The 20,570-nt window shown below is 45.5% G+C and overlaps 2 protein-coding genes across 2 annotated transcripts; one reads left to right on the plus strand and one right to left on the minus strand.

Annotated features, from left to right (window-relative positions):
* Positions 1–3,031: 3,031 nt before the first annotated feature.
* On the plus strand, positions 3,032–18,238 carry LOC136440465 (membrane-associated transporter protein-like). Its single transcript, XM_066436514.1, has 8 exons — positions 3,032–3,478; positions 4,034–4,152; positions 5,433–5,559; positions 13,481–13,634; positions 14,661–15,516; positions 15,989–16,074; positions 16,691–16,908; positions 17,736–18,238. Exons 1-8 carry the CDS (start codon positions 3,032–3,034, stop codon positions 17,946–17,948), a joined length of 2,220 nt encoding a protein of 739 aa, XP_066292611.1. The 3' UTR covers positions 17,949–18,238.
* On the minus strand, positions 7,645–11,378 carry LOC136440136 (NPC intracellular cholesterol transporter 2-like). The gene is made up of 4 exons (XM_066435984.1): positions 10,789–11,378; positions 10,312–10,425; positions 8,500–8,687; positions 7,645–8,001 (listed from the first exon to the last, which is right to left on the minus strand). The coding sequence occupies exons 1-4, from the start codon at positions 10,868–10,870 to the stop codon at positions 7,897–7,899; spliced, it is 489 nt and encodes a 162-aa protein (XP_066292081.1). The 5' UTR covers positions 10,871–11,378; the 3' UTR covers positions 7,645–7,896.
* Positions 18,239–20,570: the final 2,332 nt, after the last annotated feature.

Raw genomic sequence — 20,570 nt, forward strand, 5'->3', positions numbered from 1 at the left:
AGAGCAATTGTCTTTACGCTTTGTGTGTTTTGTTGTCTTTTCAGTCATACTTTTACATTTTGCGTGATATTCCAGCTACGAAGGCAAGGGTTACATAAATCCAATTTAGCTATAGGTTGCAGCGAGAAGTGGAACGGGGGCATTCGACGGATAACCCAGTATCACCCCGATCCACCCGCCACTGAGACTGAGACTCAGTCTGATGAAGCGCCGTCTCTATCAAAGCGAGATCTCATCTCACGGGATCGGACAGACTTGGCGGGGCGAGACGACATTTTCCTGGCTCTAGGCGACGCTTCTTGACGATTTACTCCGACACCGTGACCTGCTATAAGTCACCGGCGCGATTTTATAGCCGAAGAGTTTAGATGTGGACCGACTCCTAGCGGGAAACGCTGGAACGACAGAGCAACGACATTCAAAATTCTCCGGTTGTAACACAGAAAGGCTGCATTTTTACACGTTTTGTTTTTGTTGTAAGAAAAATCTCCGTACTATAGAGCGGAGATATACATAAGCGTAGCTTTCACTGAGAGCTATGCTGCCCCGACGGCTGACTAAGCTATGGGAGATAGTGAGTGAGTGAGTGAGTGAGTACTACAGAATCATCTTGAGTCATAGGGCGAACACAGTCAACACACAAACGCAACCAAAAACAGTCACCCCGTCGGAGTTGAACCTTCTTCCCGGAGGTAACAATGCAATTAGCCTGTGTTTACAAAATCTCTCGCTGGCGGAGTTTCATGACCTCCTCCCATATATATATATATATATATATATATATATATATATATATATATATGCATCGAAATTACAGGACACCCGACTTGACTTACTCTCAAACATTTCTGATCTGTAGACAAAGCAGTCACCCAGAGTGTACTGCTGGTAAAGACCATGAAACAGCGGCGCCGCTCGCCTCAACGTTAGGAGTCAGGTTCGGCGGCTGATACCATATACGGTGCTTTCACGCTCACGTGACAATGACGTATGCCCTGTCCGCCATGTTGAATGGTTAAACTCGAATGTTGCCAGGTAAATTTGATTTTGAACATGCAAATACAATAAGATGTGTATGAAATAATAACATGAAGATTCATTCGCGCACGCCAGACTCTTCAGGATACAACCAACTGGCATAGCGGATGTGACGTCACAGCACGTGCAAACACCCACTTGAAGAAGACTTTCCAAGGTGACATTGAATGTGTGATCACACGAGGTCTTAAGTTGGGTCAGAAGGGAGCTCGGCAAGGTGATTATCCCCTTATCCTCTCCATCTATTCTGGGGAACTAATATGTAACGTGTGAGATGGCGAACCAGCCGAGGGAATTCATGGCCTTTAGATGCCGCACTCCGAAGAATAACCTATAAGCGGATGAAGACGTCTTGAGGATGGTGTCTGTTTACAGCGTAGAACTCCAGAAAAACGTACTGAACACTACCAAATACACCAAAAACAAGCCAGACTGCTACATCTGCTCGGAGATTCTCTCTCTGGCTCATTCCCCGTCGTCGAGGATTAAAGGGAAGGGCAGGCCCTCTGATGGCTGAACAGTCCTATCCTGGAGTGGCATGCTCGCCCGCATCTCTCGCAGATGAACTGGGCCTGGGCTGGTGTATTCTGGGCAGCCGCCTTTCTCCTCCTTCGGCTCTCCTCTGCATGCTCCCTTCTGGCTAGTTCGAATTTCTCTGCACCCCGCTTGGTAAGAGTTCTCCAATTTGCACGGTGTGCAGCACTGTTTTCCCAGTTAGCTGCTGGGATGTCAGCCACTCTGAGGTGTTGTTTCAACTGATCTTTGAAGCGCTTCCTTGGTGCACCTCTGTCTCTCTTACCTTGGCAGAGTTCGCCGTAGAAAACTGTTTTAGGCATTCGGGTATCGTCCATGCGGGTATCGTCCATGCTCGGAGATTAAGAGAAAGACAAATACCCAACTTGCACTATTTGTAAAAAGCGATCACCTCTAAAAACGTATAAAACACCACCAAATACGTAAACGACAAAAACAAGCCCGACATATACATCTGCTTAAAGAGGAGAAGTACTCACACATGATTTCACTGAATTTTGAGATGTCGGAAACGTTGGGGTCGTAGTTCTGAGCTAGGCCACACAAACTAAGTGGTATGGATGCCATAGGATTGAACGAAATCATCGTTGCAAGATTGGAGCGTACAAATAGAAACTCGATGCCATCCACAGCAGTTATGGTTTTTAGTCATGAGGCATGTACATTTCTTCGATTCTTAGATGAGTAACGTTAGCCATCAAATGTTCGAAACATCGTGCTTGCGAAACTGACTGTAAAGGAAGTCCACACTTGATAGTTTAGTTTCTTGATTCAACAGCAGTCGCCAAGTACATTAAAACGCTTTGAAACGCTGAAATGCTCACGTAGCAATAGACGTAGAAAGCATTGGCGTTAAAAACGTCCAGCATACCAAAGGATTTGAAACTGGTTACCACTTACAATGACAAGTCCTATAAGCTAACAGGCGGTTGAAGTGTTTAAACAAATAACGACTGACTTTCTCGTGCCGTGATGCCCTCTCAAGAAAACACAGCGCACAACAGCGACGCGTACAGAAGACACAAAGGGAGGGCAAACACGTTAGCCTGAAAACTTCATCTGTGTTGGTGATTCTACAAAGGGGATGCAAACATAGTCGGAAAAGGCAGGGATAGTTGCTGTGACGAAGAATGGCAGAATCGTGGGATAGTTCGGGGTTTGTTTGAACACGGCGGCACCGGATTTCGCCGTGACTCTCTTTGTGTATAATGCGTACACAATTACAAACTCATGTGGCCATTCAACGGGCAAGGCAAGACCACTGTCTTATGCTACACGTCCCGTCACAGCGGACTTACAAAAAATACCGCGGCGGGGTCTTTTAGTTCTTAGCTGAGCGTTACACTGTAAATAGAGGTTAGATTAGAATTAGCAGTCTGGAAAGACGCTGGAAAAACGCGTAGAACTTGTTGAAAAGTTGCTGTAGCTGTTAGAGAAAAGGGGTACTTCCGGCTCGACCATGCTTGTGTACAGGGAAGGCCCCACGCACGAGCGAGCGAAGTCCGTGGAAAAACTCCAGGGCACGTCGGTACTAGAAAATGAGGATCTAGACTGGGCTACCATGACGGCTGTCTTGTCGAGGCAATCCACGGACAGCGTCCAGCTTATAGCGGAGGGCGGCAGAGAAGTTTTCGGCGGGAGAAACGACACATGGCCGAGGAGGGACGGAAAGGTCGGCAGTGCAGACGGAGCGCGACCGAGGACTGCTGAAGATGTGGTCGGCGTACCGGGCGATGTGAGGCCGAGGAATAGCGGAGACGGACCCGGTGGTGAGGGGGCCTCATGGCCGACAGACGATGGGGAAGTGCTCGGTAGCGGGCACGGACCCTGGCCGACGAGAACCACGTGCGAACTGCTGCTAAACAGTTCCATCATGCTGGGCAGAGAGTTCTGTTACGCAGTGGAGGTAAGTGCATCTCATAAGTACTTTTGTAGAACCTATATAGGCAAATACTTAGTTATTGGTTTTGTTGCTTTGATATTTGACTGAAAAAAAGAAAGGAAATATGGTTCTATTTTCGTGCGTGTTCGGAAGAGGGGGGGCAAGAATATGCTATCTTTGGATTTGAAGGACGAATTGTCAAATCAGAATTTGGTTGGATACAAAATCACGACATTGAAATGATTTTCGTTCGATTAAAATCCGTCAAAATCAAACTGAAAAGATTTATGAAGATATGTACATTGTGGGTAAGCAAAAGTAAAATTAGAAGATGCATACTTTCTCTGGCCATTGTGTTATTCCAGTAATTCTGACCAGTATTAATTATTGGTGCATTTTCATGATTTTTTGCGCATATCATTTGGCACGTTTCAGTCTCCTTTTAAACTCCGGAGTACATGTAAGCATGATATTCTATCAAGGCATATTGATGAAAAAAGTTGCGCTGTCGAAATGTATTCCGTGGTATATACATTTGGTCTTTGATATCCTATATGACTTGTGTTTTACCGAAACCAGGCCGCACTGGTGACCCCGATCCTCCTGACCATCGGGCTGCCCAAGGACCTGTACTCGGTGGTGTGGATCATCAGTCCCGTACTGGGCTTCGTCCTGCAACCGGTACTCGGCTCCTACAGGTACGGAATGGTACTGGTACGTTCAGGGAGTACTGTAGACGAGAGGGGGGTCTATACACGGAGGGGGGTGCTGTACGCGGGGGGTCGGGTAGGTTATGGGTTACTGTACTCGGTGGTGTGGATCATCAGCCCCGTATTGGGCTTCGTGCTGCAGCCGGTACTCGGCTCATACAGGTACGTACTGTTACAGGGGGTACTGTAGACGAGAGGGGGTGCTGTGCAAGGGAGGGGGGGTATGGGGACCTGTACTCGGTGGTGTGGATCATCAGCCCCGTACTGGGCTTCGTCCTGCAACCGGTACTCGGCTCATACAGGTACGTACTGTTACAGGGGGTACTGTAGACGAGAGGGGGTGCTGTGCAAGGGAGGGGGGTATGGGGACCTGTACTCGGTGGTGTGGATCATCAGCCCCGCACTGGGCTTCGTGCTGCAGCCGGTACTCGGCTCCTACAGGTACGGACTGCTACAGGGGGCACTATACAGGGGGGGGGGGTACATCTATTGTTCCTTTGTGTAATTTGGTTTATCCCTTTCCCCCAGTGACCGTTGCCGGAGCTGGCTGGGGCGCCGACGCCCCTTCATCCTGGGGTTCTCCGTCTCCATCCTGCTCGGCTTCCTGCTCTTCCTGTTCCTTCCCGGGTTAGATCCATTGTTCTTTAGTTTAATTTTGTTTACTCCTTTCCCCCAGTGACCGTTGCCGGAGCTGGCTGGGGCGCCGACGCCCGTTCATCCTGGGGTTCTCCGTCTCCATCCTGCTCGGCTTCCTGCTCTTCCTGTTCCTTCCCGGGTTAGATCCATTGTTCTTTAGTTTAATTTTGTTTACTCCTTTCCCCCAGTGACCGTTGCCGGAGCTGGCTGGGGCGCCGACGCCCGTTCATCCTGGGGTTCTCCGTCTCCATCCTGCTCGGCTTCCTGCTCTTCCTGTTCCTTCCCGGGTTAGATCCATTGTTCTTTAGTTTAATTTTGTTTACTCCTTTCCCCCAGTGACCGTTGCCGGAGCTGGCTGGGGCGCCGACGCCCGTTCATCCTGGGGTTCTCCGTCTCCATCCTGCTCGGCTTCCTGCTCTTCCTGTTCCTTCCCGGGTTAGATCCATTGTTCTTTAGTTTAATTTTGTTTACTCCTTTCCCCCAGTGACCGTTGCCGGAGCTGGCTGGGGCGCCGACGCCCCTTCATCCTGGGGTTCTCCGTCTCCATCCTGCTCGGCTTCCTGCTCTTCCTGTTCCTTCCCGGGTTAGATCCATTGTTCTTTAGTTTAATTTTGTTTACTCCTTTCCCCCAGTGACCGTTGCCGGAGCTGGCTGGGGCGCCGACGCCCCTTCATCCTGGGGTTCTCCGTCTCCATCCTGCTCGGCTTCCTGCTCTTCCTGTTCGGGGACGCCATCATGGACGCCACCATGCCGCATGACGTCAGTAGTTCTCACCACTTCATAATAATAATAACTTTATTGCAAGTTCATGCCCGAAGGCTAATTGCAGACAACAAGTACATGGAAATATATGGGAATCAAAAATAGTTATCTAGACGACTTTGAAAGTTCTAAGTTAACTAAGGTTGACTATGGTTGTGGTTGGGTTTGACTTCTTTTTTGAAGGCAGTGGAAAATGAAGAGACCCACGTTTTGTATAGTAAGTGACGTGGGTTTGTTAAGTTTAGTAGTGATATGGATTTTTGAAAGCTATTCAAATGGTGAAAGCTAGGGAAATGAACGGAAGCTGTTTTATATAATTCTTTCTTTCAGCGTCATATAGAGGGCATTGGCAAATGAAATGTACTTCATTTTCCACTGCGTTCATATATAGTCGAATGCTGAAAATACTGTTTCCCAAACAGCTATGGAACCTAGCCTCTACCAGACCCCGAGGGATGGCTGGAAAAATAGTAGAAATTGGCCTAATAGAGTGAATAGTATGCCAAGGGAGTTGGCTACGGAGAGAGGGTCCAATATGCCATCCGGCAAACTGTACCCCTATAGCAGACTAACTCCTCTTTAATGTTTTTCTGTCGATTTGGATAGTTTCTACTCTTTCCAGCCGCCTCTGGAGCCTGGTAGAGGCTAGTAGAACACGTCGGAACGCTTCTGGATTTGGTATCGCACGACCTTAGGGGGGGGGGGGGTGCGTGGTGGGTTGGGGTTTTTATGTTTTTATTTTGCATGTCTACGTTTTGACGGAGGTGGGTGGGGCTATGGGATCGGTCTATCTACACTAGGCGCGTGGAACTATAGAGATCACCGTGTAGCTTATTTTTGCGCGGCTTTTGAGCACTTTTAATTTGAAATCATCACGCAAATGTGGTAAAGAGTGGCATTAAATGTCGATTTCAGAAAGATTACAGAATATTTCCAGTTTCCAAGCCTCATAAAATGCTCTGGGTGCCTTTAATTATTGAGGATGGGGCATAAAGTAAAATACTTCTCAGAAACCATCCGCCGTCCTCTCGAGTTATGCCGCCAACAAACAAACAAACCAACAAACACAAAAGGTCCACTGCAGTACCGTAGGAACCCGTCAGAAGACAGATTTTTGAACTTGACCTTTGCTTTTTTGACCCGTACCAACTTACTCAATTTTATTACGATCCACGAAATTCCTCTCGAGTTATACCGTCAACAAACAAACAAACAAACAAACAAACAAACACAAATGGTCCACTTCAGCGTCGATGGAACCCCCAAGATGACCCATTTTCGAACTCGACATTCCTCTGCCCAACAGAAACTTACCTACCACAAATCACAAACATCCGTCCATGGCATCAAGAGTTGTACCACCAACACCCACAGTCACTCCACAATTTCGACCAAAAACATATCAACTTCCTGCCTACGAAGGTAATTATGCTCATAGCTAGTTGTTTTACGTTTCATGTGTTTTCTAATCTTTCATATCATACTTTCGTTCTCGCAAACTCTTCGGCCGTGCCTCGGGTTGGAAATGGGACCATAACATTAGTAGGCATAAAGATTACCGTTCCGAAGATTGCCCGGTCACACGGAGATTAGCCATCTGCGTGCTAGCCTCCATAGCAGGCTTTGAACCGGCTTTTTTTTTGGGGGGGGTGGGGGGTTAAATAATACACTTTTTGCAGCCAGCCCGTAACTATAAGCCACCACGTAACCATCTCGCCGGTAAATGGTTACGGGCTGGCTGGTAGCTACGGGCTGGCTGCAAAAAGTGTATTATTTAGCCCCCCCCCCAAAAAAAAAGCCGGTTCAAATCCTGCTATGGAGGCTATCTGCGTGCTAAGTTTCAATACCGTAGACTTTATTGGATGTGGCATTATATGGCTCAAGTTACGTTCAGTACAGAACACTACAAAAGAAAGATGATCGAAAGTAACATAGTATGATACACACAATCCATTCATAGAAAACTATGCGCTTTACTGAAATGACCTCTGGGGAGAGAATCATCTGAAAGGTTCCATTCAAATACCATCAAATATTCCCAAATCACACATTCTGAAAGATAGACAAGAGAGGCCTTCTGTATTTTGCAGACATTTTATTTTGTCTTTCACAGCCTCTACCGAGTAGACACTGGCCAAATAGACAGAAAAACATGAAAGAGGAGTTAGTCTGCTATAGGGGTACAGTTTGCCACTCTGTGAATGGCATATTGGACCCTCTATCCGTAGCTAACTCCCTTGGCATGCTATTCACTCTATTTGGCCAATTTCTACTATTTTTCCAGTCATCCCGCGGGGCCTGGTAGAGGCTACTTCACAGATTGTGAGGCGGCAACTAGCCACTGATTTTTTTGCCGCCACTGATTTCAACTGGGACCTGGACGCACGTGATGACGTCTTCGTTCTGATCCTTTAGTTCCCACTTTACCGGCAAACTGATCTGAAAAAAAAGAAGGAGGACAGTTATGTTAGTTCTCAACTTTCAACTTGTATGATATCAAATTGTATGCAGGTACTTTTGTTTGTTATCTCTATGAAAAATGGAGATATAGTTTTGGGTGTGTCTGTCTGTCTGTCTGTGTGTATGCATGTATGTGTGTGTGTGTGTGTGTGTGTGTGTGTGTGTGTGTATGTGTGTTTGTGTTTCCGCACTACTGTAGTCAGCATAACTCAAGAACCTCTTGATGGATTACGATGATATTTGATATGTGGGCAAGTGTTATGAGCCGAAAGTCAAGGTTGATTTTGGGCACCCTGGTATGTGACCTTGGTACTGCAGCAGAACTTCCGTTTTTGTATCTTTTGACCTGGACGTGGTCTTGATTTTCAGGTGGCTGATAGCTTGTTTTTGTTTTGTGTCCAATCAATGATTCCATTGGGCAGGGTATCTGCCGGACTTAAACTATTCAAAGCATCCAGTAACTAAGGAATGTCTCACCAACTGATAGATCGGGAGCACCTTGAGGGTGGATGTGTATTGGTAAGATCCGCCAGCAGCTAAGGGGCATGCCAGCCCCGAATCCGGATCCTTACATCCATTCGGGTTAGGGAGAGGGTGCGGGATAGGGATACTAGTACCTGCTATGACGCCGTAGACAGCCGCAGTTACCTCCGTTATCCGCTTGTCTGAAACAAGGAGTAATGTACTGGTTTAGTACTTTTACATTCAGGATATGTACCAAGTGTCCGACAGTGGGGAACCTTGATATCATTCGCATGTGCAAGATGACGACTTAGCAACATTTGTACCGTTAAGTCGACAGCTATTCCCATACGAATAAGTTTGTTTCGTTTGTTTGAATTTTGTTTATTCATGAGAAGCTCAGATCGGCACGCAGGCCGCTTTTCAATGAGGTCATGAGGGAAGGGTCAGATACAATATAATAGAGATATACAGTCATTTATGTCCTAACTCTATCAACATATATCATAACATGTATATGGCACAACATACAGCATATACACAAGTTGGAATGGTTGAAGATAAGGGACGGTACGATATTTAGCAGGGGGAGGGCTGGGCCATTGACATTTTTTGGAGCCGGGGGGAGTGCCATCAAAAAAGTTTTGTAAAAATCCATGATAAGTTCTGGTAATTTTGTAAAATATGCTGTACTTATCAGAAAATAGCTACTAGTATTGTGAACGCGCATGCATCCCCATATTCTAAGGCTTGCGTGCGGTCCGGCGGGATAGTTTCTTTTTACGTAGAATCCGCCAGAGGGGTGCCCGCTCGTGAAATGACGGCCATATCTCACTATGGGCGGGCCTTGACTCAGACAGAGGCCGTCAATTTCAAAACGTTTCGACACACATCTTGCCAAAAGTCGGTAAAAAATTGAGAAATGCGCCCGAACATTCCGTGTTTTCCACTGCAGTTGGGGGCGTGGTGGGAAAGATTCCCACGATGGAGCTTCTCGGCGTTGATGTGGACGCATGGTTAAACACAGGAGGTGTCGATTTAAACGTTCTTAATTAAATGCACATTCCTCAATAATGATTTGCCTTTCAAAATGCGGGAAACAGCGTTTAATAGTATTCAAAGTGTCTAAATTTTCCTGGGGGGGGGGGGCGTGTCCCCGTCAAACAACACTAGTGTCAACTTTTATTGTAGTGTGTTCCATGCAAAAAAAACATGAAAAATGGGGAAAGGCCAACGGATTTTTTTTAGACGGGGCGGAGGGCAATTGAAAAGCATTCTGAGCCTGGGGGAGGGGCATCAAAATATTTTTCGGGCCGGGGGGAGGGCCATGAAATGTTTCTTTTGAGTCGGGGGGAGGGCCAGGCAATCTTTTTTACCTCACCCTCTTTTCACCAGCCCTCCACCCCCGGTAAATATCGTACAGTCCCTAAGACTTTGCATTCGAGTCTCATACCAGCCAGTCAGCCAACTGGTGGTGATACAAAAGTGGAAAATTTGACATTTTTAATCCTATTAAACGCTGTTTCCCGCATTTTGAGAGGCAAATCATTATTGAGGAATTTACATTTAATCAAGAAGGTTTAAATCGACACCTCCGGTGTTTAACCATGCGTCCACATCAACGCCGAGAAGCGTCAGCGTGGGAATCTTTCCCACCACGCCCCCAACTGCAGTGGAAAACACAGAATGTCCGAGCGCATTTCTCAACTTTCTTACCGACTTTTGGCAAAATGTGTGTCGAAATTATTTCAGTAAATATACACAACTGTGACTTTTGTGTCAGAAAAGAAGGTAGTGAGATTCTTGAACAAAACATAAAATACTGACTGGCGGTGAAGTCGATGGTCAGAGAAACGTCTTGTCCTTTCACCAGCTGGCATGGTTCCTCTTTACATGGTTTGATGTCGACATAGTTGATTGTTGCCAATTTGCCTTTGGGTCCTGTACAGAGATAACGCGTACAGGTTTCCGTTAGAAGTGGCATTGTTGTACCGATCATCGGACTCATACACTCCTATATATCTAAACTGTTCATACCTGAAAGTTCTGCACTAGAGATCTCTCACATCCACTGTTTTTCCAAGTGACGGATTTATATGTAATGTTAATGGAGGTTACTTCAGTGCTATTTTCTAAGTGGCAGCTAAAACTGTAAGATTCTGAGAGAAGAGGATTCATCCTGAAGTGACGGCTAGGAAACAACAGATGGCCTTTCCAACAATTATTCAAAAAGGAACAAATACATTTTACGAATTCAAATTTCCTTACTCACGCTTTAATAATATTGGATTTAAAATGACTCACCACAGTCCTCGTACTTGACGATGTTGCCTGAGGTGACGGAGATTCCCACACATGCGAGGAACAAAATGTGTTTGAGAGCCATGATGATCCTAACGCTGTCACTGTGAGTTCCGAAATGACCACTGTGTCCTGTCGTGTCGTGACCTCTGTTACGTCACGATGCGTGACCTCTGTATACGTCACGATGGCATCTTGATTCAATGTACTGGTTAACGTCCCCCTTCATGCTAACTTTGGTGCGTACTGAGGAGAGATCCTCGCGCTCTTAATTCTTAACCCGCGCAATCGGAAGGAGGAACAGTGGAATAGAAATACAATGTATCATCCCTGTTAAAAAAAAAAGAAGAAAATTGAATATCTGCTTTTCGAAAATGAACGCTTTTATATCTCTATCGTAGAAAGGCGTGTGAGGCTGATCAAAACGCCGTTATATTTTGCACATGCCCGGCTTGGTGGGTACGCCCACTGATCACCTCATGTGGTGACGTAAGTGTAAACTTTGTGCCCATTCCCACGCCTAACACGTGAGGTCCTGTCAGAAGATTTGTACACGTAATCTCCAAGCAGATCTACGGGTTGCGAAGACCGTATCCAACTGGCAGAAAGAAGTCGCTTTTGCAACCCAAGGACCTTGGATTGCTATAAAAGCTCATTCTTCCAGTTGGATACGGTCTTTGCAATCCGTTGGGTCTGCTTGGAGACTAATGTACACGTGCTGACTGATATCATGTGACAAAGATTGAAATGTATAGAAATGTAGGACAATCATATGAAATCTCATGTAACATCTCATGTGACATCTCATGTGACATCTCATGTGACATCTCATGTGACATCTCATGTAACGTTACAAAGAACACTGCTTCACTCTTACATGTTGCCCTTTTTGCCGACGCCTAAGTGGCGAGCCTGATAGTATAGTATTGTGTGCAGTTTGCAAGAATTCTAGGAATGTGTTCACAGGAATTTTTAGTCCGCAGAGATGTTTGGAACGTTAGTCAGCAGGAAACTGCACATGCGCTCAGGCTGAGACAAAATAGTCGATTGACTGGCGTAGAAATTGCTAATCTCCAACCCTGTCAGTTAATGAATGGATACCTTTATTGCACATTTCTCCCACACTTGGCTAAGTACAGGTCACAACAAAACAAAATACAAGTACAGTTAACAGATATAAAAGAATATGACTATCGTTAGATAAATTCTACTTCTCCTCGCTTTTCGGTTATAGTAGATATAAAAGAACAGACGTGTTTTTCAATGGGAGGTTTGTCTAGTCGCATTAGGAATGTGAATTTTTGTACAGTACTTAAATGCCTGAAGTAGGGAAATAGGTTTTCTACAAGCTTATACAGTTCATTTCTTTCTTTGGTATATAATCCACATTCTATCACAAAATGACATTCGTCTTCTATTCTTTTCAAAGTACAACGTTAATAAGCCAATAGTTTATAACCGGTGCAATGGCCTAGTTGGTAGAGTGTTCGCCTTATTTCGAGAGTTCGAACCCCGACCGGGTCACACCAAAAACTTTAAAAATGGAACATACTGTTTCTCTGCATAGCACTCAGCATTTGGGAAACAGTATGGTAGTTAAATCTAGTTATGGTAGTTAAATCTAGTTATTTTTATATGGTATGGTAGTTAAATCTAGTTTTAAATCTATAACACATCATTACCAGCGGACTAGCGCCCTGCTGTAGTGACTTGCACAAATGTGTGTGGCCCAAGGGCTATAGAAATGGAGATGGGCGCCACCCCTATGCGTCTTTTCAGGACGCCTGGGTCACTTTAACTTTTTAACCCTGTCAGAGACCTCAGGTTGTTCTGCCTGTTGGCTGGCCCTTTGGGAAAGTGGAAATGCGACTCTCTCTAGGAGGTATTAGACCCTGCAGCTTGCCAGAAACACCAGGACCACTGTGTGTGTAAACGTTGGCTTGCTAATAACAGAAATGCGTTTCTTTATTGAATATCTTTTCAACTAGAACAGCATCTGTGGCTGACTCTCAGCTCGTACGACAATAAGAGAAATACCACAACCTTGAGTAGAGGAATGCAGAATGAGTATAAATCATCATAAAGAATAAAGTTTGTGCTGCCCAAGGAGGTTACCTCATTGTACTGACATATGCTAGTACGCCATCCTAATATTCTTCACGTATCTCGTCCTATATAAAGATAAACGTATACCCATCTATAGCCTTTTGGAAGCCATGGGTCTATCCACTGTGTCTTAGGCAGAGCCCAGCCCTCTCATTCCAGCACCTTTTATCTCTTATATTACTTTTACCTCTTATTTCTACACATGAGGGGAGTGGGGAAAGTTGTGTAATACATGTATGTCTTTCCAAACAGCACAACATCGGTTGCATTTCAGCCAGAGATTTATACCCAGGACCACTGGGTTTTTTATTTATCTATTTATACAGGGTAAATACAACTCAGTCTGTGAAGCCTGTTTTTCAGGTATCCCTGATTTTACATATTTCAGGTATCCCTGATTTTACATATTTCGAAGATGCGATAATGGAATGTAAGAAGACCGAGGCTATTGACAGGATGTTCCTATCAATTGTGTTATCCCCTAACCACCCAACTAACACCAGAGGAGAGGGCAGGGTTTGTCTTAAACATTTTTCTTTTTGCTTCATCATCAGTAATTAAATGTGAATAAAAAGATTTTAAAAAACAGAACACGACGTGGACTATCGTCATCACCATGGCCGGCATCGTGCTGTTCGACTTCAGCGCGGACTTCATAGAAACCCCCATCCGAGCCTACCTATTGGACACCTGCGGACCACGTGACCGGGAGAACGGGCTGAAAATGCAGGGGCTCTTCGCAGGTAGGTTTGAATCTGAAATGCTCTTCCTCTATTCTTCAAGCAGAGGTTTCAAGATACAAAGATACAAGATGATTTTATTGGCAGTCGCAGTGCATAGCACTGAATTAAAACCAATGTACAATTATTAAAGTCGTATATAATACAGCCGGTGCCGTATACATATGTAAACATCAAGTATGACTTCAACCGTCATTTCAATTCGTGGAACAGACAAAGGTTAAACTCGACATTTTGATTATATATTTACAGAGGACAATTATTGATCATATTGGTTGATAAGGCGGGTCAGGTACGGTATGCTAGAGTTCAAGTACCGGTTCGTTCTGGCTTTTGGGCAGTTCAGTTTATGGCTGTTTCGAGTCACTCTGCCAGTGATCTGAGTCCTGGGTGGTGGCAGCCAGTCCCTGAACTCGGAGTCCAACAGGGATCTGGCAAACTTCAGGCACAGTTTGCCAGTTTCGCTCAAGGGGGTAGGAATGACCGCGATATTTGACGTCACCCTCCCCTCACAATGGAGGGAGAGGCTAGTTACAAATCGCGGCTACTCCTAGCCCCCCGACCGAAATCTCTGCTTGGAGAATCCTCTTCTTCGTATGGACAGTAAAATTAGGCTACATGGGATTAACCGAAGTGATGACATTCTAGCATTGGGGTTTGTTTGTTTGTTTTCTGAATCAAAAGCCTTTCTTTCTCTTCCCAACACATAGATAATGTACGTATACCGGTAACGTTATGAATTCGTTGTGACAACTCTTTGAAACTACCTCGACATTAGAGAATATGTCGTAATTATCATGAGATTCGTTGAATGTAGAATTAGCATGTAGTGACAAAGTGAAAACGGCCATCGCAACTGGATCTAATTATTCCTACATCTTTCGAATCGCATTTTGGTCTGAAGAAGATGTTATCTTTAGATAAATTGCGACCTTAACTTAACTTAAATCAACAATGTCCGATGCGCGGTTTACATTTTTTTAAAGTGGGTTGATTTGCTAATTTGTTTTCTTTCCAAATTCTTTGTAGGAATCGGAGGCTTCCTGGGCTACTCGTTCAGTGGAATAGACTGGGAGGACACTTTCTTGGGGAGGACGCTGGGCTCCGAGTACCACGTCATCTTCGTCTTCGCCGCCACCTCCTTCGTCATAACCGCTCTCATGAACCTGTCGAGCATTCCCGAAGACTCCTTCCGGAAACACCCGACGACCGCCGAAGCGGCACGACAAGTCGGAGATAAATCGGGAACGAGAGCGGCGAGTCGGCCCAAACGCGGGGGTGTCGTCACGCTCATTCTCGGGTACGAGAGCAACGGAGAAGTCGTCATGGAGCCGAGATACGTCAGTAGGTACGGCGCGACGCACGACGTACGGAGCCCGCCAAATCACGTCATGACGTCACGAACCACACATGACGTCAGGACGGGCACTGACGGTGGGATCACCTTCGCCATCTTGGATCCGGTGTCGCATGTAGTGCGTGCCCCCTTGCCTTTCCGCCAGCACGACAGAACCTACCCCGTTCTAAACACCCTGCCCACCCGTAACGCACCGTACGATACGCCGGTAGAAAACGCGTCGTACGATCAAGAACAGTCTCTTCTAGAAACTTCTTCCTCCATGGGCTCGAGCGAGACTCTGTTGGACGTGGACGAAACCTTTGAGGACATTTCCGCGGAAGAGGCAAGAGGGTCCACCACCGAGTTGCCGGGGAAGCTCACCATGGCGACGCTGGTTCGAAACGTGGTGCGCATGCCCGGGGAGCTTGTGCGGCTGTGCGTGGCGCATCTACTGGGATGGATGGCGTTCCTGTGTATCGTACTGTTCTACACGGACTTCATGGGCCGCGCGGTGTACCATGGGAACCCGCATGCAGACAGGGGAAGGTACTTTTTTTCTAAGAACGAGTCAAAAACATACATCAAGTCTTTGTCATATGGTAGGATCTGGTTGTCACAATTTCGAAAATATAGAAAAAGTGTACATGGATGAAAAAAAAGTCTAGTTCCCCACGAATCTTGAGCTTCTATTTCATTTATTGGGATGTTTTAGAACTTTTTTTCGTCAGTGTAACGCAACTATCCCCGATAATAATCCGATCTTCAATCTTAATCTACCGCCGCTGGGGCAAGAGCACATAGATTAACAGCATAAGCAAGCAAAGGAACAGAAACTAACAAATCACATGGTATTTCTGAAACAGTGAATGCGATTTTCAGCGTAGTTACTGTGTGTATTTAGAACTGTGTGTTCTTATCAGGTTCCAGTGTAAATACTGTAACCAAAAGTAACCGCATTCTTTACAGCTCTTTAGAGTAAGACATATGATTATCTAGTCTTTCTGTGTTTCCTTCCCAGCCGCGCCTACCGGCGGTATGAGGAGGGGGTGGAGATGGGCAGCTGGGGGCTGGCTATCAACGCGCTGTCATGCGCACTCTACTCAAGTGCGCACGCATTCATGATGTATTAGTCGTAGCTATATGGGTTCTGATGTCGTGGGGTTTTTAAGCAGGCTGTGACAGATACAACAACCGACAGGGATCGAAGACAGCCTTTTCCGAAACAAACAGCTGAATTTTGTACGATACATGCACGATTACCTCAAGAAATAAGTGCCTTCAGTTTGCAATCGTACGGCGACTGTACGACGAAAATGCGGCCGGGGCCTACCAACGATCACTCATGATGTGTTTCTGTTCAGCCCCAGGCCCGAGGCATTAACATCGAGCTACGTTTCTCACTATGTTGTATGGTATAAAACCAATAAAGATATTTGATGTTGCTATCATCATTGCGTAGACGTGATAAGAAATAAATCAGGCAACTGGGTGAATTCTCTAAGAGTTAAGTGTTTCAAATAAGTCTACAGAGATGAAAGTAAGGGTGGCAATATACATGTTTTACAATAATTTGTACTTGGGAGAAATAGAAAACTTATTCAGTGTGCTAAAATGTCGAGTAAATATTGGCCTGAGGAGACTGCTATCAATGCTTCTATGACTGTATTAGTGAAAGAAATTTTCACTCATAATATGTCATTCCATTCCATGCCCTTCACAGTTGCTCTCCGCCATCTTACCCAAGTTCTGAGCCTGCGCACTATCTACCTCATGGGTTATCTCATTTTCTCGGTGGGGGTGGGCATCATGGCGATCCTGCCCGGCAGGGTTCCGAGCCACCACGCCACGCTGCCCCTGTGTGCCGTGCTGGGGATCATGTACGCCACCCTATGCACCGTGCCCTACACGCTCGTCTCACAGTACGCACAGGACAGGCAGGTTAGTTTTTAAAAAGTTCCAAAAAGCGAGGTTCATTCTAATGACGTCATTTGATCACGTGATTATAGTAGACGTCATTTGATCACGTGATTATCATGGCTTGTTATCAACTTTGGTTACTACAGATACAAAAATTCCATGATAGCACTTGTCCCTCTCGGTGGTCCCAAAAACCTACTTGGCCCATGGACTAAGTGGTCTTCACCTTCGCCAAGAACGCGTTATCGGCGCTGTTTGTTCGTGTGTTACTAGCTGAACTCGAGAAGCTCAGTCCATCTTATCAAATAAAGCTTATATTTCCAAGCGTATAAGTCATTCACAGTTCCTAGTGCGCATGTAGACATGTTGACCCAGAATGGCTTGTGCCTGCCGGGGGGATTTGACCTTAGTCCCTAATACATTATGGCTACACTTGCGCACTTGAAACTGTGAAATGGTCATTTGTCACCTCGTTAGATTAGTTTTCTAGGGAGGTTTTATGAAATTAATACAACATCTACGCTCTTGTGTAGGAGCAAAAGTTGACGTCTGAGATTACATACACGTCATCCTCAATTGACAGTTGTATCTTTACTTACTTTTAGTTTCTTTTGCCAGGGCATTCGTTTGCGTATATCCCAATACAATGTACCTGTAAAAGTCCAGGGGCAGAAACATGACGAAATCGTAACATCAGCTACATCAATCTGTAAAACTGGACTAGATGTGTACAGTTTGGGCTACGTTTTTGCATTTTCTAAGCCTCTTCTAAGAATCTCCTCCTAGACTACAGTGTAGTGATCACAACATCTCAATAATTGAAATTATGATGACTGATATTTTTTTAGAATGCAGACGGGGACGTGGATCGAACCCGGGGTATCGGGATCGACGTTGCCATGGTGACGTCCATGATACAGCTGGCGCAGATCGTGGTGGGGGCGTTGCTAGGCGTGGTCGTCAGCGCCCTGGGCAACGTGGTGGCCGTGCCCGTCTGCGCAAGCGCGCTGGGCTGCCTAGGCTGCATCGTGGTCGCCATGTTTGTCAAGTACGACACGTGACCATCACGTGATCTTCAAAAAAACGTCATCTTCTGTCCTTCAAAATAAGACTAGCACGAAACAAAGAGTGCAGACTCATACAGAAAAACAGTGCCTGACACACTGTTTCATTCAAGTATACCATGTGGCTGTTGGCAAAACCAAGTGTGGCACATGACTTCCGTGTCATGTTCAAAAACTTCACCATGAAATATTAAAATGATGATAATGATGATAACTTTATTGCAAATCCATACCTGATTGCTAATTACAAACGAGTAAAACGAGCAATGTTTGCTGACGTAGTTAAGTTCGATTTTCTTCAAAATGGCGGCGAGTAGCAGGTCTTCAGAATAGCTCTCCAGGATTTTTCAAAATTTGAGTTTCATCGCTCTTTCTAGGCAACAAAAACCACACAAGTTATACAAAGAAGAAACCAACGTTGGATTACGAGATTCCGAACGTCGAAAGAATTAGGATTACAAGGATATCCGTTGGATTACCCGGGGAAAACACAAGAAGTTTTCGGATCGGGAACACAAGGTGCGCCCCCCCTCCCCAGTCCTCGGCGCAGTTCAAAAGCAAAGTCGGAAAAGACCCCGTAGTGGAACCACTGGAACCGGCCTCGAGGATTCCGAACGTCATAGTATAAAGGGATATTATTTCCGAAGAAAACCAGGCGGGGAAGTTCACGAGCGCAACAAGTGCCCCCCTCCCACTCGGCATACTACGAAGACTCAAGCCCGGACGTGCAACTGGTTCCAACAAGTCGCAAGTCCCGACGCGCATCGGATTCATCTGCCGGTACGCAGCGGACCCTCCACGGAGTGAAATACTAAGATTTGGACGGAGAATCTTTGATTCTTGCGCGATTTAAAGCTCTACAAAGAACACCACGTGTGCTGGGATACCCCCCTCCCCCCATCGGAAATCCTCAGACTTTCAAGAGCCACAACCGACACAGAACAAGGACGGACGTCTATATGGTTTGCGGCACAGTTTGCAGCTAGAATACCCAAGGCTCATTCAGTTCTCACCTCCCCTCCCCCCCAAAAAAAAACAAATAAAAAAAAAAAAGAAGGAAGAAAAATGGCGGAATCTGACCCTACTAGAGCAAAGCTGCGGAGCTCAAACGTAAGTACAACCTTACCTGAACTTAACGGAAAAAAGGGACCAGCATCTGGCAAAAAACGTTCTGATAATACTACTAGCAACATGGACTCAAACAGTGATTCTTACTACTGTGGTGATTGTGGAAAGACGGTAAAAGAATCAGACAAAGCAGTAGAATGTGAAATTTGTACGCGGTGGTTTCACACCAGATGCGCAGGAGTGTCTGATAGCCTGTACCAAGTGATATCAGACGAACCTGAGGAGTGCCACTGGTTCTGTCGTAATTGCAAGAAAGGGGCCCAGAAGTTGTATCTTAGCGTCATTGCACTTACGGGGGAATTACAGTCAGTGAACGAGAAACTCTGTCTACTGGAAAGCAAGGACTCGGAGTTAGAAGCGAGAATACATCTCTTAGAAGAGTCCCAAACAAACACACAGCACACGAGCGGACTATCGGAAGAACAAATTATCGAGAAAATTGTGAACAAAACTACTGAAACTATAACTAAGTCAGTAAAAGACAACGTAGACAAACAACTAAGTGAAAAGGAGGACCAAGAGTCCAGGAAGTTAAACCTCATAGTGTCCAACCTACCGGAGTCCAACTCCAGGCAAGGTGACATAGACAGTTTCACCGAACTTGTAAAGGAGGAGTTTAAGTTGAAGGCAAATGTCACCAACGCCCAGAGACTAGGCAAACCAAGCAACGAGAGTACCAGATTGGTCAAGGTAACCATGGCAAGTCTAGGAGAAAAGAAACAGGTACTAGCGTTGGCCAGGGAGTTGAGAGAGAGCACACATGAGGTTTACAGACAGGTTTATATCCGCCCAGACTTAACTAAGAAACAGCTTGAAGAATCAAAAAACTTGAGAGAGCAACTGAAAGCCACAAGAGAACGAAATCCAGAAAGGAAGTGGATAATAAGAAGGGGACAAATCGTAGAGGCAAACTAGACCAGATTAATTTCCACGATTTGAGCGTATTGTACACCAACACAGATAATTCTATCATGAGCAAGTATGACGAACTTTGTGCAATCATTACAGAAAAGCAGTATGATGCCATATGTCTTACCGAAATCAAACCTAAGCAAGGATCTCTACCCGACCGACAAGTTATGCAAATACAGGGCTATGATCTATTCACAAGCGATTTAGAATCTCCAAACACGAGAGGCACATGTGTATACATCAAAGCAGCGTACAAGGCAAAGCAGGTGATCCCGCCAACAGAATTCGTAGATTGCACATGGGTATCAGTACAAGGAAGAAACGACACGTCTTTATTAATTGGAACTCTATACAGGTCAGGATCACCAGCTCTTGCAATTACCAGGGATCTGGCCCTTCACGAGACCCTAAAATGGGCTGTTAACACGCAGAATTCACACGTGCTGATCACAGGAGATTTTAATCACCCTAACATAACTTGGACCCCATCACCACAACTACGGACTACACATGCTGATAATACCGATAATCCTGCAACTAGATTCATCGAATGTTTGCGGGATACCTTTCTTTACCAGC

The sequence above is a fragment of the Branchiostoma lanceolatum genome, chromosome 8 (genome assembly GCF_035083965.1).
Source record: "Branchiostoma lanceolatum isolate klBraLanc5 chromosome 8, klBraLanc5.hap2, whole genome shotgun sequence".
NCBI lineage: Eukaryota > Metazoa > Chordata > Leptocardii > Amphioxiformes > Branchiostomatidae > Branchiostoma > Branchiostoma lanceolatum.